Source organism: Porites lutea, chromosome 10, assembly GCF_958299795.1.
Source record: "Porites lutea chromosome 10, jaPorLute2.1, whole genome shotgun sequence".
NCBI lineage: Eukaryota > Metazoa > Cnidaria > Anthozoa > Scleractinia > Poritidae > Porites > Porites lutea.
In genome coordinates, this window is record NC_133210.1 from 14595481 (window position 1) to 14614193 (window position 18713).

Genomic DNA, 18713 nt, shown 5'->3' on the forward strand with positions numbered 1-18713 from the left:
GTTTCATCCTTTCACTTCCCAAAGTGGCTAAGCTCCAAAATTAACAAATTTCTTGTTGTAAAATACTGCAAAAAAAAAAAAGAGCGCAGCGTAAAAGTACTGCCATAGAGGTTTCTGATCAGTGTTTTGGTTAGGGAGAAAACAGAAGATGAAAAGAGAACAATGGACCGCCACATAGAAACAGTGTTTTCTTGACACTAAACCAGAATATTCAGATTTCTAAATGACAAGATCCTCGCTATAAAAATGGATAAAAGCGTCGTTTGTAAAGCGGACACCATATTGTCTTCCCAAAGCCAAGAAGGCAGACTGAATTTAAATGTGGCTGTAGTATAGTTCACTGTTTATGTTGAAGTAATAGGGAGCTTAAGCAACGATAACGGCGACGGCTACGAAAACGTCACTTAAAAAGTGAATTGGCACTGCTTCAAACTTTATCGCGCTTATTCCATCTCGTGTAATTCGTCAAATGTTGGCAACTTTTTTTAGAATGGAATTCTAAAGGACAGTATCAAAGTCCAGGAAAAGAATAAGAAAGTTGTTGTCTTGTGTTTACGTCCTCGACAAAACGTGAAATTAGGCATTTTCACGTTGTAGTCGTGCAACGACGGCTAAAGGCCTGTTTACATGGAGTTGGGGAACCCCAGGTAGGTGAGGTAACCCGCTTTGGTGAGGTAACCCGCCTGTCCATATAATCTGTCATTTTAATTTGATCACGTTTACATGATAGGTGGGGTGACCCGCCGCATGTTACCTCATCTATCTGGGATCCCCCACCTCCATGTAAACAGGCCCTAAGAAATGTACAAAAAAGCTTGATGCACGTGCATAGTTGTTGTTTTGCCTATTCAACGTATTGTGTTTTTTTGCCGTTCTTGTAGTGCGATGAAGACAAAGACTTTGACGATGACCAAGGTATCCTAGGAAGACCCAGTATCTGGGTTTCTACACACACAATATGGTGAGTGGTATGGCGTTTGCAGTTTATTAGGGACGTTTAGATTGGACTACGGATCTGCGATTGTGCGAGTACGAGTTTGCAAAACAAGGTCATTTGCCTCAGATTGTTACAGCAATCTCACCACTTCATGTTCTGTTCTCCTCATCTCTTTATGGTCTTGTTATCAACCCGGTGGATCTGAGAGACTTGTCTAGCTTCGAAAGTCATACTTCCAAAGTCATATTCCATTTTTGTATTCTTAGTCAAAACAGTCAGAAACCATTCTTGACAACTTGAGCTCAGTTCTAAGTAGAGGTTATACGGTGAATTGTTGTGTGTAGTTGGTATTTTATATTACGCCGACAAAAGATACAAGACGTATTGAACTCGTTGGCAAACGGTAAGAGCAATTTGTTTTGTGTTACGGGATTATGTATTGTCAGAGTTTCTGGTATTGCTTAATTTTGTTATACTCGATATAAAGAGCTTGTGTCATTCTTTGACTCAAAAAGTTGTGAATCAAAATAACCTAGAATAATGCCTAGCCAGTGAAAAGTGCTTCTCGCGTGCTGTGAATTGCCAGGTGCGAGGTGAATATCCTGTGCTAAAGAAAGTGACTTTTCATTGTGCTTTGTTGTAAAAGGCAGAAAATTTCCCCTGATGTAGGTAAATAGACCAGTTTTTGTATACGACATTACATTCGTTAAGCATTGTTGTACAAAATGTTTGGCTAGTATATACTACAACTATTATTCACCCCCAGTGTCGGTAAAATTGGAGGATATTTAGCGATCCACGTGGCTACAAGGCAATTATACTCGCTTATTTCTTCACTACTTAGGTGTATAATTGTTACTTGTTTAAGAACCAGGTGTCATATAACATGCAACTTTACGGGGGATGAGAATCCTATCTCTTTTCGTAGATTAAGGACTCTGAACTAACTTAGACTGCGCAGCTCTCTTGCCTAATACTCGTTAAGGAATAAGCCCGGTCTATAACTCATTTTTGTGGTGATATTTGTCAGGTTCCGACCTCTGACTCCAAACCAGAAAGAGCAACAACCTGTCCTCACCAGCAAACCCAAAACTGGATCGGCAAGTGCTTCACGATCTTCTAAGAAATCTTTGAAGGAAGATGGTGAGCAGTTCAGTACGTTAAACTTTCTATGTTGTGGTGGCTTAAGACTGCCGTTTGTTTGCTTGATGTTTGATTGTTCTTAAAAACAAAAGTTTTTGTTCGTTGTCTTTCCATTTATCAGAAGTTGTGTTAAGTCATATAGTGGTGTCATTACTTTATTGGCCTTTTTGCTGTTGTGCGTAAATCCAGGCGGTTTTGTGTTGAGCTGTATTACGGAACTGTTTTGGGGACTTTATACTGGCTATTACGACTTGGCGAGGGAAACTGGGTCGCAATTCGACACGTCACCGTCCCAGTCTTTTGCTCATTCTCTCAACGGCTCAATGGCTCTTTTCGGCCCAAGTTGCTCTTCGGTTCAATACCTTTATAGGGCCTGTGCGTGTGAACACGACACATTCATATATTTATTATTTCCTTTGATAGATTCAGAAAATGACGTATCCATGAGTCAGCTGCTTTCAGCTTGTGAGCCACAAAGCTTCAGTAAGTTCAACAATAAATGTCAAAGAATAGAGAGTATTTAGAGACTAATAATTTATCTTGTCAGAATAAAAGAACAAATGAAAAAGTCGTAGTGTTAAATTCACGCCCTCCGGATACCGGTCGGATATTCTTTCGTACTAAGCTACGTGGAGACAAGTGACGAGTGAAGTCCAGAGCTAGTTTTATTCAAGCTGAAAATAAACTTGTGCGGAAGAGAGTTTCAGAGTAGTTTTTCAGTTTAATCGAAGAGACTTAAGCAGAAAGCTGAAATTCAAGCTAAACTTTTAGATACCTGCTCGCTTACGTATCACAGATAGTCGACTATTCGCCATTTAATTTAAAATTATTTTCGTTGTTGCTTGGTAGTTATATCTGATCCAAGTATTGAGGTAATCAGCCTTATGAAAGCCCTGCACGTGATCAATTCTCATTGGACAACCCTTTACGAGGTGAGTATAGCTGAATTCTTAGAGGAGAGCTTTAGGTTTGACGACGAAGACGACTACTAGTACGTGATTTGACTTAAAAGTTTTTCTCGCGTATTGTCGAGAAAGTATTCGACCCGGAAAGTTTCATTGTACTATTTTTCCAATAGACCTGCACCGTTCGAAACTTCTTATTTCACTGGTCCCCTTTAATCTGCACTTCCATTGTTTTCAGGGATAGGGGCATTGTTATGTGACAATCCCTATTGTTTTGCCAGCTAATCAAAAGCAATCTTTCAAATAGGTGCGGGATCGCCCTATTTTTCACCTGAAAAATTAGTGCGGTTATTTTTATTGGAGAAGGTCTAGCCCTTTCCCAATACCAAAATGATAAAACTTCTTACATTAATTTTGATAACTTGTTCCCGCTACCACGACATTCTCGCTAAAACTCGTAGTAGAATGACGACGGCTATCACGTTTTCCCGCCAAAATGACGCTTGTTCACGCGGTGCAATACTTAGTACTGAGAAAACCTCGTAGTTTCCTCGTCCTCGAATCTAAAGCTCTCTATTGTTTAGCAATCAAGAGCTTCTTTAGTTGCTGATTATTTGCTTTATTCTCATGACCTTAATGCTTTATTCGGCGGTAATACTGTAACAAGAAGTAAGATGCTTATCAGTCTTAGACCCAAGAAAATAATCTGTGCTGTAGCAGATCAGTGATAGTTGTGTTTTCCATGCGATTGTCAATACCAATGAGAAATCATACAATTAACTTCTTTTTTCTTTTTCTTGTTAGGGGCAAAGCCGCCGGTCTTTTTTGTCTTCAAATGAGTTTATAAACAACAAACTTGCCGCAAAGGTTACCAGGCAATTACAAGGTAACATTTTCCCTTCTCTTCGTATAGAAAGTCATTTCGATGGTACTGCTTGAGAATTATAAATGTTGAAACCTGCCTTGTAAAGCGTAATAGGAAGCATCAGTGAAAAATCTGCTCAGTTGCTTTTATCTGAATGATCACTTCTTTACTCGAGAACTCAGTCTAAAAAGTGAAAAGTAAAGCGAAAGCAATTCTAGTCAACTATATCAACGGTAGACGCCTTTGTAAGTCATCGGCTTTATTCTCTGCGACTGAACTTCCTAAAGTATACATCTACAGCTAGACCATCGGGGCCGGGTTGTTCAAGGCCAGTGGCGGATCCAGGGGAGAACCCCTCCCTTATTTTTAGACCAAACCGAACGTTTTTTCTTTGAGACTGCCCCCCCCCCCTTATCTAAGGGTCTGGATGCTCCCCCTACCCCCCCCCCCCCCCCCAGGGTTAGCGCGAAATTTGAAATCAGATATGAATGCTTAAAACGCAAATTCAGTTTAATTCTTTTTTGCCTACAATTTGATGATTGTTCGGCATTTAGCCTCATTTTACAACTGTATCTGTTTCAGATCCCATCACCGTGATAACTGGGAATTTCCCTGCTTGGGTTGAAGAGCTTCCTCGCAAATGGTATGGTTTTCAGTAGAGCTCTTTGATTTGTATCTTTTGTTGTTTAGATATGGCGTTAACGGTTTTTACATTACAGTACATCACAATGACTGTACCCTGCTTGTATTGCATTTTTCCTTTGTAACATGTCCTGCCAGTAACTGTGCTTACACGTGGTTGGCTCCCCCCAAAATGTTCTGCAATTGGTACAGGATTTAATGGAGCCGAAACCAATTGTGAAATAGAGAGGAGAAGTGGTTACGTCACGTTGCCATGGTAGCAAATTTGTGGATGACAACAAACCGAAAACATCACTTAAAAAGTGAATTCGCGCTGTTTCAAACTTCGACGGTCTTATTCAATTTCATTTAATTTGTTAAATGTTAGCGAAATTTTCTGGGGTTAAATCCGAAAAGACCGTATTTAAGTTTCGAAAAAGAAAAAGACAATTTTTACGTTGTGCTCGCGTACTTCGTAAAGCGGGTGCGTGAAATCGGGAAGTTTCACGTCGCAGTCGTGCAACGACGGCTAAGAAACGTACAAAAAAACGTGACGCACGTGCACAGTTGTTGTTTTCCTGATATAAACCTATGGCTTTTTCCCAGTTCTCTTTGCCGTCGCTGGCGTCGTTGCTTAAGCTCCCTATCCAGAAATTTTGCTACCATGGTAACGTGACGTCACACTTCTCTATATTGCACGCATTTTAGGCAGCCCATTAATGAACGGTCACGGAAATCAGATATTTGCAGGAGCAAGAGTCGTTTATAATCTGTCCCCTTTCAATGCAGCACAGTAAAATACAACACAGCACAGCACAACACGGTGTAATTTAATGCAATGCAATGCAGTGCAATACAGCAGAAGAGGTAGGAAGTGATAGTGATAACACTGATGACCCTGTGGTCCTCTTACTGTATTTCAGTCCATTCCTATTCCCGTTTGAATGCCGGCAACAGCTGTTCTACTGTACTGCAATGGACAGAGATAGAGCACTTAGCAAGTTACAGGTATGGTCATTACTCTGAAGTAGTATATTCTCAAGATTATTTCTTCTTCTGACTAATCTCTGATAAGGAACCCCTTTCGCTACCCTGCGAGTAAGCTCACCAATTATGGCAGGCGAAGTGAGCCGCTAGGGCGGCGCACACAAAGATTCTCACCCTTACGTATTCTAGGAGTGAAAAGGGTTAAACTTGGTGTGGGGAAAACACGAACTTCTGCGATGTCATTCCCCATTTTATTGTAGATGGAGTACCGATCTGACGGGCAGTTCGTTTTCACTGATTTAACTGCTAACAGGCATCCCGTTACTTGTTCACAGACCTTTTATTTTATCTTAAGAAATCATCGAGCGCGCTCATACAAATAAAAACCGCGGGGAACTTATTGACCGCTAGCGCAAAGATGTGTGACTGGGGAATTTCGTTCTTTTTTTCCTCACTCTTCGCACTCGTGCACTTACCAAATTGTCGAAAAAAAAAAGAAAGAAAGAAAGAAAGAAAGGAGATTCAGAACGTCTGTGAACATGCTTGGCTTCACGCCATATAATGCCCATCATAAGGTTGTAACTTTGCCTTTCTTCCTAGGAAACACTACCCGAGCTTATGAATACAGAAGCCTCCGATCGCGTGGCACCGAGATTTGATAGGAAGAAGGTTTGTTTATATGTTTGGTTATTTGACTTTATGTTTTCATTGATAGACTACCCCCTCACTCCGCCTAGTGAGCGTACACCGTCAAACGAGGTCGAGGTTTGTTTAACAAAATTCCGTAAAAATCGCTATGTTTTGTCTACTCAAGCCTCGGTTTAGTGCCTTTGTGGGCGGAAGTGGAGCCTACACGTAAATACCGCTTTATGTTTCTTCCTAATTTCTCGTAATGTTTTAGTGCTTTGGCTTCTGTAAATTATTGTTGACATTGCGAATTTCGTATTTGTAGCACACTGTTTCTCGTGTTGGGCTGCTTGACCAGGCGGAAAAACTGATAAGTGATTTGGGCAGTTCGCAGTCTGTACTGGAAATACAATATGAAGGCGAGGTGAGCTTGTAGACCAGTCCTCAGCATATGCATGCGTAGAAAAAACGCTCTTTAAAAAGAGCGTGTGTCAAGTTAGTGTCGAAAACTTTGTTGTAGCTACTCTGATTTTGTGTTTTCTGTACATTGTGATTTGTAAAGACAAAAACTCCTCGTATCTTATTAACCAGTCAGTAATGGGCACAATTGTTTTCCCGCCCCTGGCTGCGGGCGCCGGTTACATTTGTATACTTTGTCACCGTTTGTTTTGATTGGCTCCAGTTGGTTTGAATTTACTTGTGTCAGGAATCAGGTGCTGTGGAATCCTGCCATACGGCCACGTTGTTATTACGGGCACTTTGAGTTTCGCGGCGAAATGCCCATTGTATTTTCTTAGAAGAAAACCTTATTAATGGGGCCGCGTCGTTGATGTAACCAAATGCGCATTATAAAGGAAAAGAAAACAATAATGATATCCCTTGGTAACTGAAAGTGTCTGTAAAATTGGTATTGTTCGCTTTTAAAAAAACTTGCGAGGTTCTACTGTCACTGACTTAGAGGGATGCTAAAGAAAAGAACAACAATCCAAGCATACGAAACGGTTCCGATGTTGTCCGAGGGATTTGACTGAGCGAGTAGTTGTGACGCGTGCTTGTGTGTGTGTGTGTGGGGGGGGGGGGGGGGGGGGACGCTGTTGAGAGTTTCTCGTGGCTCAACTTCAAATCAAATGCGCCATGATAGTAAGATTCGATCTGATTAATATTTTCAGGTTGGGACTGGGTTAGGTCCCACGCTGGAGTTTTACGCGTTGATTTCACAAGAATTTCAAAGAGCAGACTTGGAGATGTGGAGAGGAGAACGTACTCTGCCCCCAGGAAGAACAGGTAAGGTTTTGGTTTTGTAGATTGTCCGCGATTTTTTTTTTTCTTGCCTCCTTTTTTTACAAAACAGTACGATGCGGTAACTAATTAATACCATCCTAAAAGAGGAGACTTTGAAAGCGAATTTAAGTTGAACGGCGTGGCATTGATCTCTGGTCAAACGGTCACATCATTGTCACGGCATGTGTTGAGAGATGTTGAGACCATGCGAGGTCAATCCATCTCACCAATCCCTCAGCACAACTTTAACAAATAATAGTACTTGTTATCACAAAAACAGTCGAAACTCCGCTTGCAGACACCTCTATGATAGGGAGACCTGTCCAGTTCGCTGACAGTTCGCTTTGGATCAAACTCACTACGCTTCATTAACACGGACTTCTCTATAATGCAGACACTTGGCTGTATCCATTTGAAGGAGGTTTGGCGGTGCACTGAGTTTGCGCGAACTCAGCAAAGACGTGAGGGCGGATCAAACCGCTTCTACATTTGGAAGTCAATGGAGGAGGACAAAAGAAATGGTGTTACTGTGTTATGAAAATTTTCGGCATGTCACAACTTCTCACAACAATGTTGAGAGGGGGTATCAAACAGTCAGCAGATGTTAGGGCCATAGTGCGATAATATTGGGGCAATGTTCTGACAATGTTGGGTTAATGTTGAGACTATGTTGGGAGAATGTTTCGACTGTTTCACCGGTAGTTTACATCAATCAAGATTTGCCTGCCTAACGTTTATTCTTCGTTCAATAGGTTTTGGAGACGACGTTTCGTATGTGTACTCACCAAATGGCCTCTATCCAGGTGACTTAAAATTTTTAACTTTCTTGAGAACAGATACACTAACAGAGCTCTTACTGGCTTCCCTTTCATAGAGCGATTTACGCGTAACCTTGAAATGAAAACGCGCGAACAAAACAGAAACAACAAACGAACGGAAATATTGCGATTTGATTAGTTTATCGAACAGATACAAACGCGCGTGGCTTTTGGTTGGTTAAGCGAACGCTCGGGTAAAAAAACTTCATGCCCGAGAACTTTCTAGAAATCAAATGAAAACGCGCGAACAAAACAGAAACAACAAACGAACGGAAATATTGCGATTTGATTAGTTTATCGAACGGATACAAACGCGCGTGGCTTTTGGTTAGTTAAGCGAACGCTCGGGTAAAAAAACTTCATGCCCGAGAACTTTCTAGAAATCAACCGATACTTCGCTTTGACGTCATACTGCAACACTATTGGCCTATCGAATAGTGCCTTCTCCATATTAGGGTTTTCTTTGGCGGGCAAACGAAGACGCCATGTTTTGATCTTTTTATCCACTGGCTGATAAAACAAATAACGAACACTTACCGAAACTATTTTTCTAGGTCATACGAAAATCGCTTTATGGTTGTTTTTGCCTCTCGAAAGGCGGCGGCTTGAGAATAGGAAACACCTCCCCACACATTTTGTTCTTACACCCACTTCAAGACTGCAGATGACAGACTTTTATGTAAAAAAAAAAAATCAAGATGTAGCTTAACAGTAAAAAAGTTCCGGATTCTCCAGAGCCGTGTCGCCAGAGTAATAACGGACCATGTAATAACGATTATTTATTTGAGAGGATATATATTTTGTGGTTAAGATTTTATTGGCCTTGCCCAACACAATACGTATTCATTTATCTCACGTTATTTAGCTCCAATTTCACGCAACGCCAAAACAGCAACCGTGACAAAGCTGTGCTCAAAGTTCCAGTTCCTGGGCAAGTTTCTTGCGCGCGCCATAATGGACTTCAGAATACTGGACATTCCCTTCTGTCCAATACTATACAAGTGGCTCCTCAATCAGGAGGGAACGCTTGATTTGGGTGATCTTGCAACCATGGATCCGGTGCTGGCGAGGTCGCTGTCTCAGCTACAACAGGTTGTGCAGCGAAAGAGACAGTTAGAACAAGACGCTTCTCACACTCCGGAGAGTCGGCAATTGGCTGTGGACAGTCTGACGCTTGATGGAGCCCCCATTGAGGATCTCGGCCTGTCGTTTGCTTTACCCGGCTATCCGGATGTGGAGCTTAAGGTATATTATAATCGATTGTTATTAGTGATTGTGGACAGCGAGTTCTCATACTCATATTAATTCAAAAATAGAAAACAGAGGAATCATTCATTGTAGTGTTGAGAAAACCTCCCGGATTTCCATCCTTAATTTCTCCCTTAAAACAATTTGTTTGAGTGGTTATATCATACGCACAACAAAATGTTTCATCACAATATCAAGAACCTCAAATATCATCAAAAACGCTTCGCAACGCGTCATATAATTATTCAACCGATTATCTCAAATTCTGTTTCGTGTAAGATTACTTCAAAAGCTAAAACCCCATTATGAAAGCGAAGAAAAAGTTGATGTTGATGTTATTGATGATGAAGATGATGTTGATGATAATGATGATATTCGAATTTATTGCCAATCTGACAACAAAACAACAACTTTGCACGTGCATCACGGTTTTTTTTAATCATCTTTTTATTTTACATTTCTTTGCCGTCAAATGCTTAATTAAGTTCACGTTTTAGGGAGGACGCAAATAAGCGGCGACGAATTTTTCTTTCTCTTTCTAAACTTGAGTGCGGTCCCCATGAGATCACCTCCAAGGAAATTCGCCTACATTGGACATTTTTAACAAATGGGAATAAACGTATCAAGTTTTGAAAAAACTCGATTTCATTTTGAAAGTGACGTTTTCACTGTCGTCACCGTTGTCGATGCTAAAGTTCCCTATTTACAGCGGTACAGCGGGGGATGCACGGCAACTTTCACCCAACTAATTTATACTCCTGATGATTTTTATTGCTAGTGATTAATTGATTGACTGACTGAGTGATTGATTGACTGATTGATTGATTGATTGATGTTTTAGAGAGGTGGAAAAGACATCGCAGTCACTATCCACGATTTAGAAGAATACATCAAGGTAAATTGAATTTAATTGATCTCAACTAGATACCAAACTCCCTCTGCAGCAAGGCTTTCACAGGAACACATCGTCATATTGTTGTATCTGAAGAAAATCATGTCGCCCTTTATTAGAGAACTTCAAAATTTTTGCTTGCCTAACAGGACCTACAATGGTCCAGTCCTATGCGTTAAATGTCTACATTTCAACATTTTTTTTAACTGCAAGGTCGAAATGCTGTGTATTATTCCAAGATGTATTTTTCACGCAAATTATCAATGTATTCAGCATGAGTACTACTTCAGGACACCTCTCTGCCGGAGACGGGCTCCTCAATTTTCATGTGCCTGGTCATCCAAGCCATTAGGAAGGTGTAACCGTTTGCGGGACACTGAAGGCAATAGAGCGATTTAGAATCACGTTAACGGCAAACGTCCTTTTGTACCACGTGATCACGTTTACTGTTCGTGATATCTACTCAGACATCAGCACACTCATGTCAATTTCATCCATAACAATTGTTTTGGACAGTTTTGATCGGCTCATTTCTTAATTTGATATATGAATCTGAAATTTGCCGTTTGCCGTTAACGTGATTGTAAATCTCTCTAACAACATACTTTATCATTTATTTAAAGATGGTTACTGTTGGTGTGGCACTAGCCTGCGTTGCTGGCGGGATTAGCGCGGGAGTGCTGTATTGTTTTAGCACGATAAAATCCCTCGCGGCTTCGCCGTTCGCTTCGCGTGGCGGGAGCCGCCAAGAAAATACCTCGGGCACAAGAATCCCGCCAGCTACGCAGGCTAGTGTGGCCTGGGTATTTTAACCCGTGAATTCCCGCGCTGCGGACCAGCACTTTACCCTCAGAGCTAATTTATTTTTTGCCTAATTGTTTTCATTTTTCAGTTGGTTGTTCAGTGGACTCTTCTAACAGGTGTCAAACGCCAGCTTGATTCTCTCCGAGAAGGGTTTAACTCAGTTTTGCCTCTGTCAAATCTGACGATTTTTACTTACAGTGAGGTGAGTCACATGGTTTCATCATTTACTTCAACATTCATTTAAAAAATTGTTGAAACAAAGGTCGAGGAGGCTGTTTGCGCACATCAAACTACAGAATCAACGTTTTCAAAATGGCGGTAAGAGACGTGCGAACGCAGATGTATTTCCGGTTTCCGCTGTGTCTCCAAGGCGACGTTGCTTCTTCTGACTTTTTCCGCGCTACGTCCGTTCAACCTTTTTGTTTTTGTTTTTGTCTTTTTTTAATTGCTTAGACGTTTTCTCTGAAATTTATGATCGTTTTTCTTTCCAGATGGAGCTAACTCTCTGTGGAAATGTAGCCGAAAAGTGGGATATTAAATGTAAGCAACATCTCGTTACTTCAATTGTATTTGTAAATTTGCCCGTCCACATAATGTTCCCTCATTGTTGTAACAAGTTGTTTTTATATTTAACTCAGTAAGTGGCCATTCCTAATCAACAAAATGGCTGAATTTGGCCACATTGCTCGTCCCTGGCGTTAGGCGTTGACATGTTAGCAATAAAATAAATCAGTGCTGTTTTGGTTAATACAGTGGTGTTGCATTTTAGGTCTCGTTGAGAGCTGCCGACCCGATCACGGTTACACCCATGACAGGTGAGTGAAACCTTGCCCTAACTTTCTATGGTCTTCACAAAAAATAAACGCAACGATAATCTAAATAATCACATTTCGGTGCTTCATCAGTAAGTCAAGTCGTGGCTCGGCAGGATTGGGGAAAGCGAAGTGGCCGAGAGGAGAACTGGAGAAAATTTCCCACTCCTGAAACTGTAAAGGTGATGTGACACGGGACGATTCACAACGACGATTTTTAACGCAACACAGCATCACAATATTAGAACAATGTTATAACTATTCGAAACAATGTCGCAACAATGTTACTAACAACAGTGTTCCAACGGTGTGTTGCACTAAAAATCGTCGTTGCGAATTATCTCGTGTAACATCACTTCAAGAGGAATGGGTCAAGCTTTCGGTGCAAGGGTTTCTGGGATTGTTTGGGTTGACAAGCTTTAGTTGGAATAGGTTAATGATTCCATCGACCAATCATAACTAACGGTTGGCCACCCAAACTATCCCAGAAATCGTTGCAGCAAAGGGCTTGCACCCATTCCACTTATAGTTTCTGGAGTGGGGAACTTTCTTCGTTCGCTTCTCCCGATTTCCTCCCTCGCAAGACCACCCTCATTCCCGGCTAACAGAGGCCTCTCTTGCCAGGGAAGAGAGGCCTCTGTTAGCCGGGAATGAGGGTGGTCCTGTGGGACTTCTGTACTGTTAAGAATGTGTATTTACAGGAAAGCGTTTTTGGAGGTGTTGATATTTTAACCAGCTTTAATGCTTTTCTTTCTGTAATTTTAGTCGAGCCGTGAAGAGTCTGTTTGAAATTTTAAGCTGCTACGCGCAGGAGGAGCAGCGACTCTTTTTGCAGTTTGTCACAGGAAGCCCAAGATTACCAGTCGGAGGTAAGATCACAGATATTCCTTTATTTTTCTCGACATTTTGCGTGTAAATACTTTCAGTACTAAAAAGGAATTCTTGCAGACAGGCTTGCTTGCAGATAATCTTTTGGACGCGCTTCGCGCGCGTTTTGGCAGCTTTTCTTCCCTCTCACCAAACAAAACGCCAGCTACGCAGGCTGGTGATTACTTGTTGAAAAGTAATACTGCCCTTATGCAGTTAATAGTTGCAACCTTTACCAAGCGGTCAAGGGAGCCTTCGGCAATTGCACAATGTTTTCGTTTCTACGAACAATAACGAGTAATTCTGAACGAATGGCTCATATGAACTTGCGCCATAGTTTCTAACAGGGTCGGACCCATGTAGGCAAATCTGCCCAACACAGTACTCGTTCGTTGACTTTGTGTATGTTTACGAGCTGTTTGGAGAAATTGGTCTTGGTTCGTTTACCGTTCTGTCGAAACAACGCACTTTTATTCAACCAGGTAACCATTTAATTGATGGAAGTACAGTAAAACAAACAATTGGGAAGTCTAGAGGGTGACCACTTCTGCATAATTGGCAATAATTGACAGGTTAAGAGATGTCAGCTGTCTGTTCCCCCACCCTCCCCCAAAACTGGCTGTCATGCAAGAGAGACCAGCCACCCCTTGGGGAGAGTGGGTGGGGCGAAGAGACGGCTAACATTTCAGACTAGGCGAGAGAGACTGGGCCTGTGTTGCATTGAACTGCATTGCTGGACCATTTGTATAGGCGAATTTTGACCCAGTATCAGCTTTGCAAAAGATGTTAATACGAAGATTGAAGTATCGTTCAGTGTTCTTCTGAATTCAAGGAAAAATTTTGAGATGTTGTATTTTGTTTCGTTAGGCCTGCGCAGTCTAAACCCACCGCTGACCATTGTCCGCAAGTCGTTTGAGCCACCACTTTGTGCTGATAACTACTTACCCTCTGTCATGACTTGCGTGAACTATCTGAAGCTGCCGGACTACTCCAGCAAGGAGATCATGGCCAATAAGCTTAAACTGGCTGCCCTGGAGGGACAGCGCTCGTTCCACTTGTCTTGAAGAGACTCGACTTTCAGTTTTCTTGATACCATGTTTTGTTAATATTTCACCTTGTCGCTGGTTTTTGTTATTGTCACGCGGTCAAGTTGTCAGTCATCGCGCGATGTCGACTCTTCACGCAATTACTGCATAATAAGTCGTTTTTGATAAATGATTGAGCAGTGATGTTAATGTTGGCCGTAATTGCAGGGTTAGCGTGACGTCACGCTTTCTTCGTCTAGCGAGGTTGTGTGACTAGTCCTTAAAATCTTTTTGATAGTAGGCCATCGTATTTGGCTACTTTTGAGTGTTTCTGTGTTTAACGTTTCTGTCCTGTAGTTAGTATTAACCCTTCAAGCCTCAACAAGCTGCCACTAACTGATTTCCGTTTGTATCATCACTACGTGTAATATTTCTGATGACATTTAGGCTGTGGAGGAATTTTCGACCTACTGAAAATTTTGACCGGAGACTCTGTTCACACATGACCGTTCAATATTTTCGCTCTGTTCACACGGAACCTTTGAACGGCTAGGCGTCGAGATTTGTGTTCGGTTAAGGTGATTCCGTGTGAACGGAACAGCTATACGCACGAATTTTCGACCGGCCGGTACCTTGTGAAAAACGAAACGTCGTCTCCCTTAGCAACAAAAAATAGAGTGTCTAGCAGTTATGTTTGAACAGCATCTTTTTCGAGAATAGATGACTTCTTGTTGAGGTGTGGCAACTTATTTACTCCGAATGAATATTGTGAAGTGCAGTGATGACCAATTTTTCAACGTTTGAATTGAGAAAAAAATGCGTTTTACATTGCCAGAGAGTAGAATTGGTACCCACCGTGCGCTCCTGTAATACCTCTTACTACTTCAATAATCATGTATACTCTATATTTGGTTAGTAGAAACAATTGTGTAATTTTTTTAAATTCGATAAATGTTGATAAAATACGGTTCTTCGCAGTCACGTGTGAATTGTCACACAACGCTCCTCTCGGTGAGTAGAAGTGTTGTGTGACAAACCAGCTACTTGGAGACAAAAGTATAGCGCAAAAAAAAAAAATGGTTGTCTGTAATTCTGCTGTTTCCCTGCTTTTTTTTTGTCCATTTTTTTTCGGTGTGTTTATTTGCCCCTCTTATTTATAATAGCTTCCAATAAGTACCATTTGTAGAGGTGATAATATTGTAATAAGGTCTCATCTGTAATGTAATTAATATTAGTGTGTTTAGAGATAAGTTTTTATTTTTATTTTGCTATTAAGTGGTTCAAATATGGCAGTCACGCAATCACAAAGTGGGTTGTAAAACTCTGATTATAATTGTGAAGAAAGAAAGAACAAATAATTATTGCCTATCAGTTTTATTCACCCTCTTTCTCTTTCGTGATGTAGAAAAAGTGCACATTGTAAATAAAACCTCCAACACTTTGTATTTCCCGCTTTTCAACCACAGTTTTTCCTGTGCGCCATATTTGAATTGATAAAAAAATATGCTCTAAATGTTAGATTGTAGCAGACAGAAGTTAAGAGATCGCAATATCCTGTGGTTTATAAGCTTTATCTTCACTCCAATCGCAGGAGCTTGCAGATAAACTGTGATTTGTTTGCATAATAAAAGTAATTTTATGTGGTGAACAATTGTTGAGTTTATCTTAACCAATTTTTGTTTGTTTGTTTGTTTGTTTGTTTACCTATTCCCAGGGAAACCCCTTTTTGTAGTATGTACCCATACCCTCCGAGAGTCAATCAATCAGTTTTCGGCCCAGTGAGGAGAAATTTCTCGGTTATTGCGACAAAAATTAATGTATTTGAGGGCCAAATTGAGGTTCGTCCTTCGTCAAACTAGATCTCTGAACATACAACGGTTGCGTTTGCTTAATTTATTCGTTTTTAGCTTTATTTATTTCTCTTTCTTCCAGTCCTTTATGACAACCTTATAGCAATCGGGTGTAAATGGGACTAGTCCAAATTTTCCAGAAAGACGCAAGAACACAAAATATCGAAAAACAGGATGCATACCGTAAAATCCGAAAATAAGCCCCTTCATGTATAAGCCCCTCCAAATATAAGCCCCCCAAACTCTTAACGCAAAAAAAACCCTCCGTTACTGATCGCCCCTCCAAATATAAGCTCCCCGGGGGGGCTTGTACTTGGAAATCGCCCTCAAATACAAAGTAAAACAAAGAAAAACGGTACATTTCCTTCCAAGAATAAAGCTAATACCAAGAGTCTCCTGGGGAGGAGGTGGGCTTGCCTGTGGCGTCGAGTGGTGACCTGTGGTCGTTTTTCAGCACCCAGTTATGTAAGGGTAATCGAAATGAACCGTTCGTCAGTTGCATGATGGGAAAATTACAATGACATCACGGCCATTTTCCTGTCGGGGAAAGTCGTCGAAGAAGAAATTTGTACGATGGATTTGAGGAAGGTTTCTGACGAGGAAAAAGTCAACTTGTGCAGGAAATATACCATTCACATATTCAATTATTATTATTTATTTCTAAATCCTTTTTTTTTTTCATTTACGTGCTATCTCCTTAGTGTGGTTGTCGTGTTCCATTGCGCTTTTCTTCGTGATCGATCAATTTGTTGGTTAGATGTGTTAAAGTTACCAGCCTTATATCACTTTGAGCTTGATCATATTTTGTAATTTTCAGTGGATAGAAAACATCATTACGTGTAGTTGCGATTACTGCTGCTTTAAGAAAGCGCTTTATCCTTTGCTGTAGAGAAAAAATACTTAAGCTCATTGTGCCAAGAAGAGCTGCAACACAGTACTAGGTTCTAGATTGTTGGATTGATTACTGTCAGATCATACCACTGGTAAGTTATTCAAATGTCAAGCAGTCAGCATGGGTATAAAGTAACTCAAAATTTTTCTCTGTTATAGATTGTTAAATTCTCCTTGTTTTCATGATTTGAATGACTTGTTCATTTGTTATGTGCTATTGTTGTGTTTTCCTTGATTCCGTCAACACATTTTTTAGGAGGATTTGCTTTGCTCCCTTTTTTGTGGTTTATCAATGTTGTTTGGTTCTTCAAGGAGGCATTTATCAAACCATCATTTTCAGGGCAATCAAAGCTTAAATCATGTAAGTGTAATCATAACATAATAATGATTAATGATATATAGGATATAACTTACCTTAGCTAAATGACCCAGCATTTTGGTTCAACGTCATGTTTGTCACACTTAGCATGGGGTAGCCAAACAATGTTTGATCAAACACAGATCAGAGCAGTGGCCTCACCATAAGCTTTGTGTATGTTTCTGCTGATATTGTGGCATGTGATGGGCAGTCTACATGCAGCGTTCCAGTTAATTCTTTGAAGCGGAGGTCATGGAGACATCTGAGGGGTCAACAAGACCACGCACTAATTTTTTTCATTATATTGAACTTAACACTTATATGTCATCTGTTGGGTCAGGAAGCATTCTTTGTCGGGTCATTGACCCGAGATCTGTCTCTTATCTGAAACACTCTACATGTAAGGTACCAATAATTTTTTTCCAAAAAATCTAATTCCATGATATTAGTTGAAAAAATTATGGTCAAACTGTGCTTTACAAACACCAGCCCAATATGGAAACCTCATTATTACAGACAGTTTGCACTGTCCCTGGGGAAAGAAAGACCTTACATTTTCCCTAAACTCAACTTGTTTTTTAAAATACAGACAGTCTATATGTCCATATTTATGCGGTTTGACTTTACTTAAGTCTGAATGGGAAGAAAAGTAAATCAGGATCATAAAATAAGGTCTCTTGTCTTAAACAGGGTAGTAAAATGAATGTTTTTTCTATTAAACAAGGTCAAGGTTTGAAGGCCTCGGGGCACACATTTTACCCAAACTTTCCTTTATTGCCCCTCGTGCATGCATCACTGTACATGTATCTTAGAGGGTTTTCAATTAGAGCTGGTGGCCGGCGATTCACATGAACTCGTCACCTATTTTTCTTTGGAAATTACCCCAGTTTAAATAGAGTATTGATGTGCTGTCACTGAATAATAAAGCCAAAATTCAATGATGTCTGTGTTCTGTTCAAACACTCTAATTTTTACTCCAGAATGCTGGAAATGCATTCTAGATGCATTCAAATTTTTCCAGAAACTCGTGCTCGCAAGTCACGCCTTTGCCGTGAGTTTGTTTCCTTCTTCACCTACTCCAAAGCTTTTGCCATCTACTTAAAATCTCAAAAACCCTGATCTTACCAAACCTTTTTTATATTCCTCTAAGCCAAAAAAACCGACCAGCTCCATGGTGAGAGTTTTAATCTGTTTTAATACAATTTTTAACAAATTCTGCTTGTGTTTGTTTTCAGATGTAATCAAATCTGGAATAGGATTTTTAGTGTGGTTTGCTGGCTTGACTGCATGGATCCTTATTTATCAAAAGTATCGAGCAAGCTGGGGAGCAACTGGAGACATGATATCTTTTGTAATACCACTGGGAGAGCCCTGATAAAGGACAATGTGTTTTCTATATCATCTTTAGTGTCTCCTCCTCCTGTATTTGTAATAAAACTTTGTCTGCATTGCAGAGTGTCATTGTAAATAGTGAACTTGATCATGTAAAAATTTTTTTATTAAATCATCAGTTACTGCATTCTGCTAGTTTAGTGTCTTTTTCCTTCATTCTTTAAACTAATACATGTAATGCATGTTTTCCATGCTTAATGGAGTTATGAAAATGTCAAAAGCATTTTATTGAATAGAATTCCCTGGATATTTTTGGGCAAATATAAATTTGACCTCCATGAATGGGCCCCTTTCATTTTGTCTGTTTAATGTTTGCTCAACTACTTTGATTCTTGGTGATTTCAGGTTATTACAGTCAAGCCAGGTCACTCGAACCCCCAAGATAGTGAA

General features: G+C 40.4%; 2 protein-coding genes across 2 annotated transcripts in view; both read left to right on the forward strand.

The window, feature by feature from the left end:
* Positions 1-15159, forward strand: part of LOC140950257 (E3 ubiquitin-protein ligase TRIP12-like) — a 46711-nt gene extending 31552 nt beyond the window's left edge. Inside the window, exons 43-60 of the mRNA XM_073399465.1 lie at positions 882-961; positions 1968-2080; positions 2504-2563; positions 2930-3012; positions 3790-3871; positions 4433-4493; positions 5395-5479; positions 6059-6127; positions 6411-6509; positions 7255-7369; positions 8119-8169; positions 9050-9429; positions 10274-10327; positions 11217-11330; positions 11620-11668; positions 11898-11943; positions 12706-12809; positions 13675-15159. Coding sequence (XP_073255566.1) covers positions 882-961; positions 1968-2080; positions 2504-2563; positions 2930-3012; positions 3790-3871; positions 4433-4493; positions 5395-5479; positions 6059-6127; positions 6411-6509; positions 7255-7369; positions 8119-8169; positions 9050-9429; positions 10274-10327; positions 11217-11330; positions 11620-11668; positions 11898-11943; positions 12706-12809; positions 13675-13871 — 1842 coding nt within the window. The 3' untranslated portion in view covers positions 13872-15159. The remainder of the gene's footprint in view (positions 1-881; positions 962-1967; positions 2081-2503; positions 2564-2929; positions 3013-3789; positions 3872-4432; positions 4494-5394; positions 5480-6058; positions 6128-6410; positions 6510-7254; positions 7370-8118; positions 8170-9049; positions 9430-10273; positions 10328-11216; positions 11331-11619; positions 11669-11897; positions 11944-12705; positions 12810-13674) is intronic.
* A 1027-nt stretch (positions 15160-16186) lies between these two features.
* On the forward strand, positions 16187-18450 carry LOC140950231 (gamma-secretase subunit PEN-2-like). Its single transcript, XM_073399437.1, has 3 exons — positions 16187-16307; positions 16821-16934; positions 18167-18450. The coding sequence occupies exons 1-3, from the start codon at positions 16256-16258 to the stop codon at positions 18304-18306; spliced, it is 306 nt and encodes a 101-aa protein (XP_073255538.1). The 5' UTR covers positions 16187-16255; the 3' UTR covers positions 18307-18450.
* Positions 18451-18713: the final 263 nt, after the last annotated feature.

Bases quoted from the DNA above. Each gene is read 5' to 3' on its own strand.
- LOC140950231 (XM_073399437.1), top strand. From the start codon at position 16,256: ATGGATTTGAGGAAGGTTTCTGACGAGGAAAAAGTCAACTTGTGCAGG. The intron at 16,308-16,820 runs ATACCATTCACA...TTCCGTCAACAC, and splicing joins AGTCAACTTGTGCAGGAAAT to ATTTTTTAGGAGGATTTGCT. The intron at 16,935-18,166 runs GTAAGTGTAATC...GTTTGTTTTCAG, and splicing joins GCAATCAAAGCTTAAATCAT to ATGTAATCAAATCTGGAATA.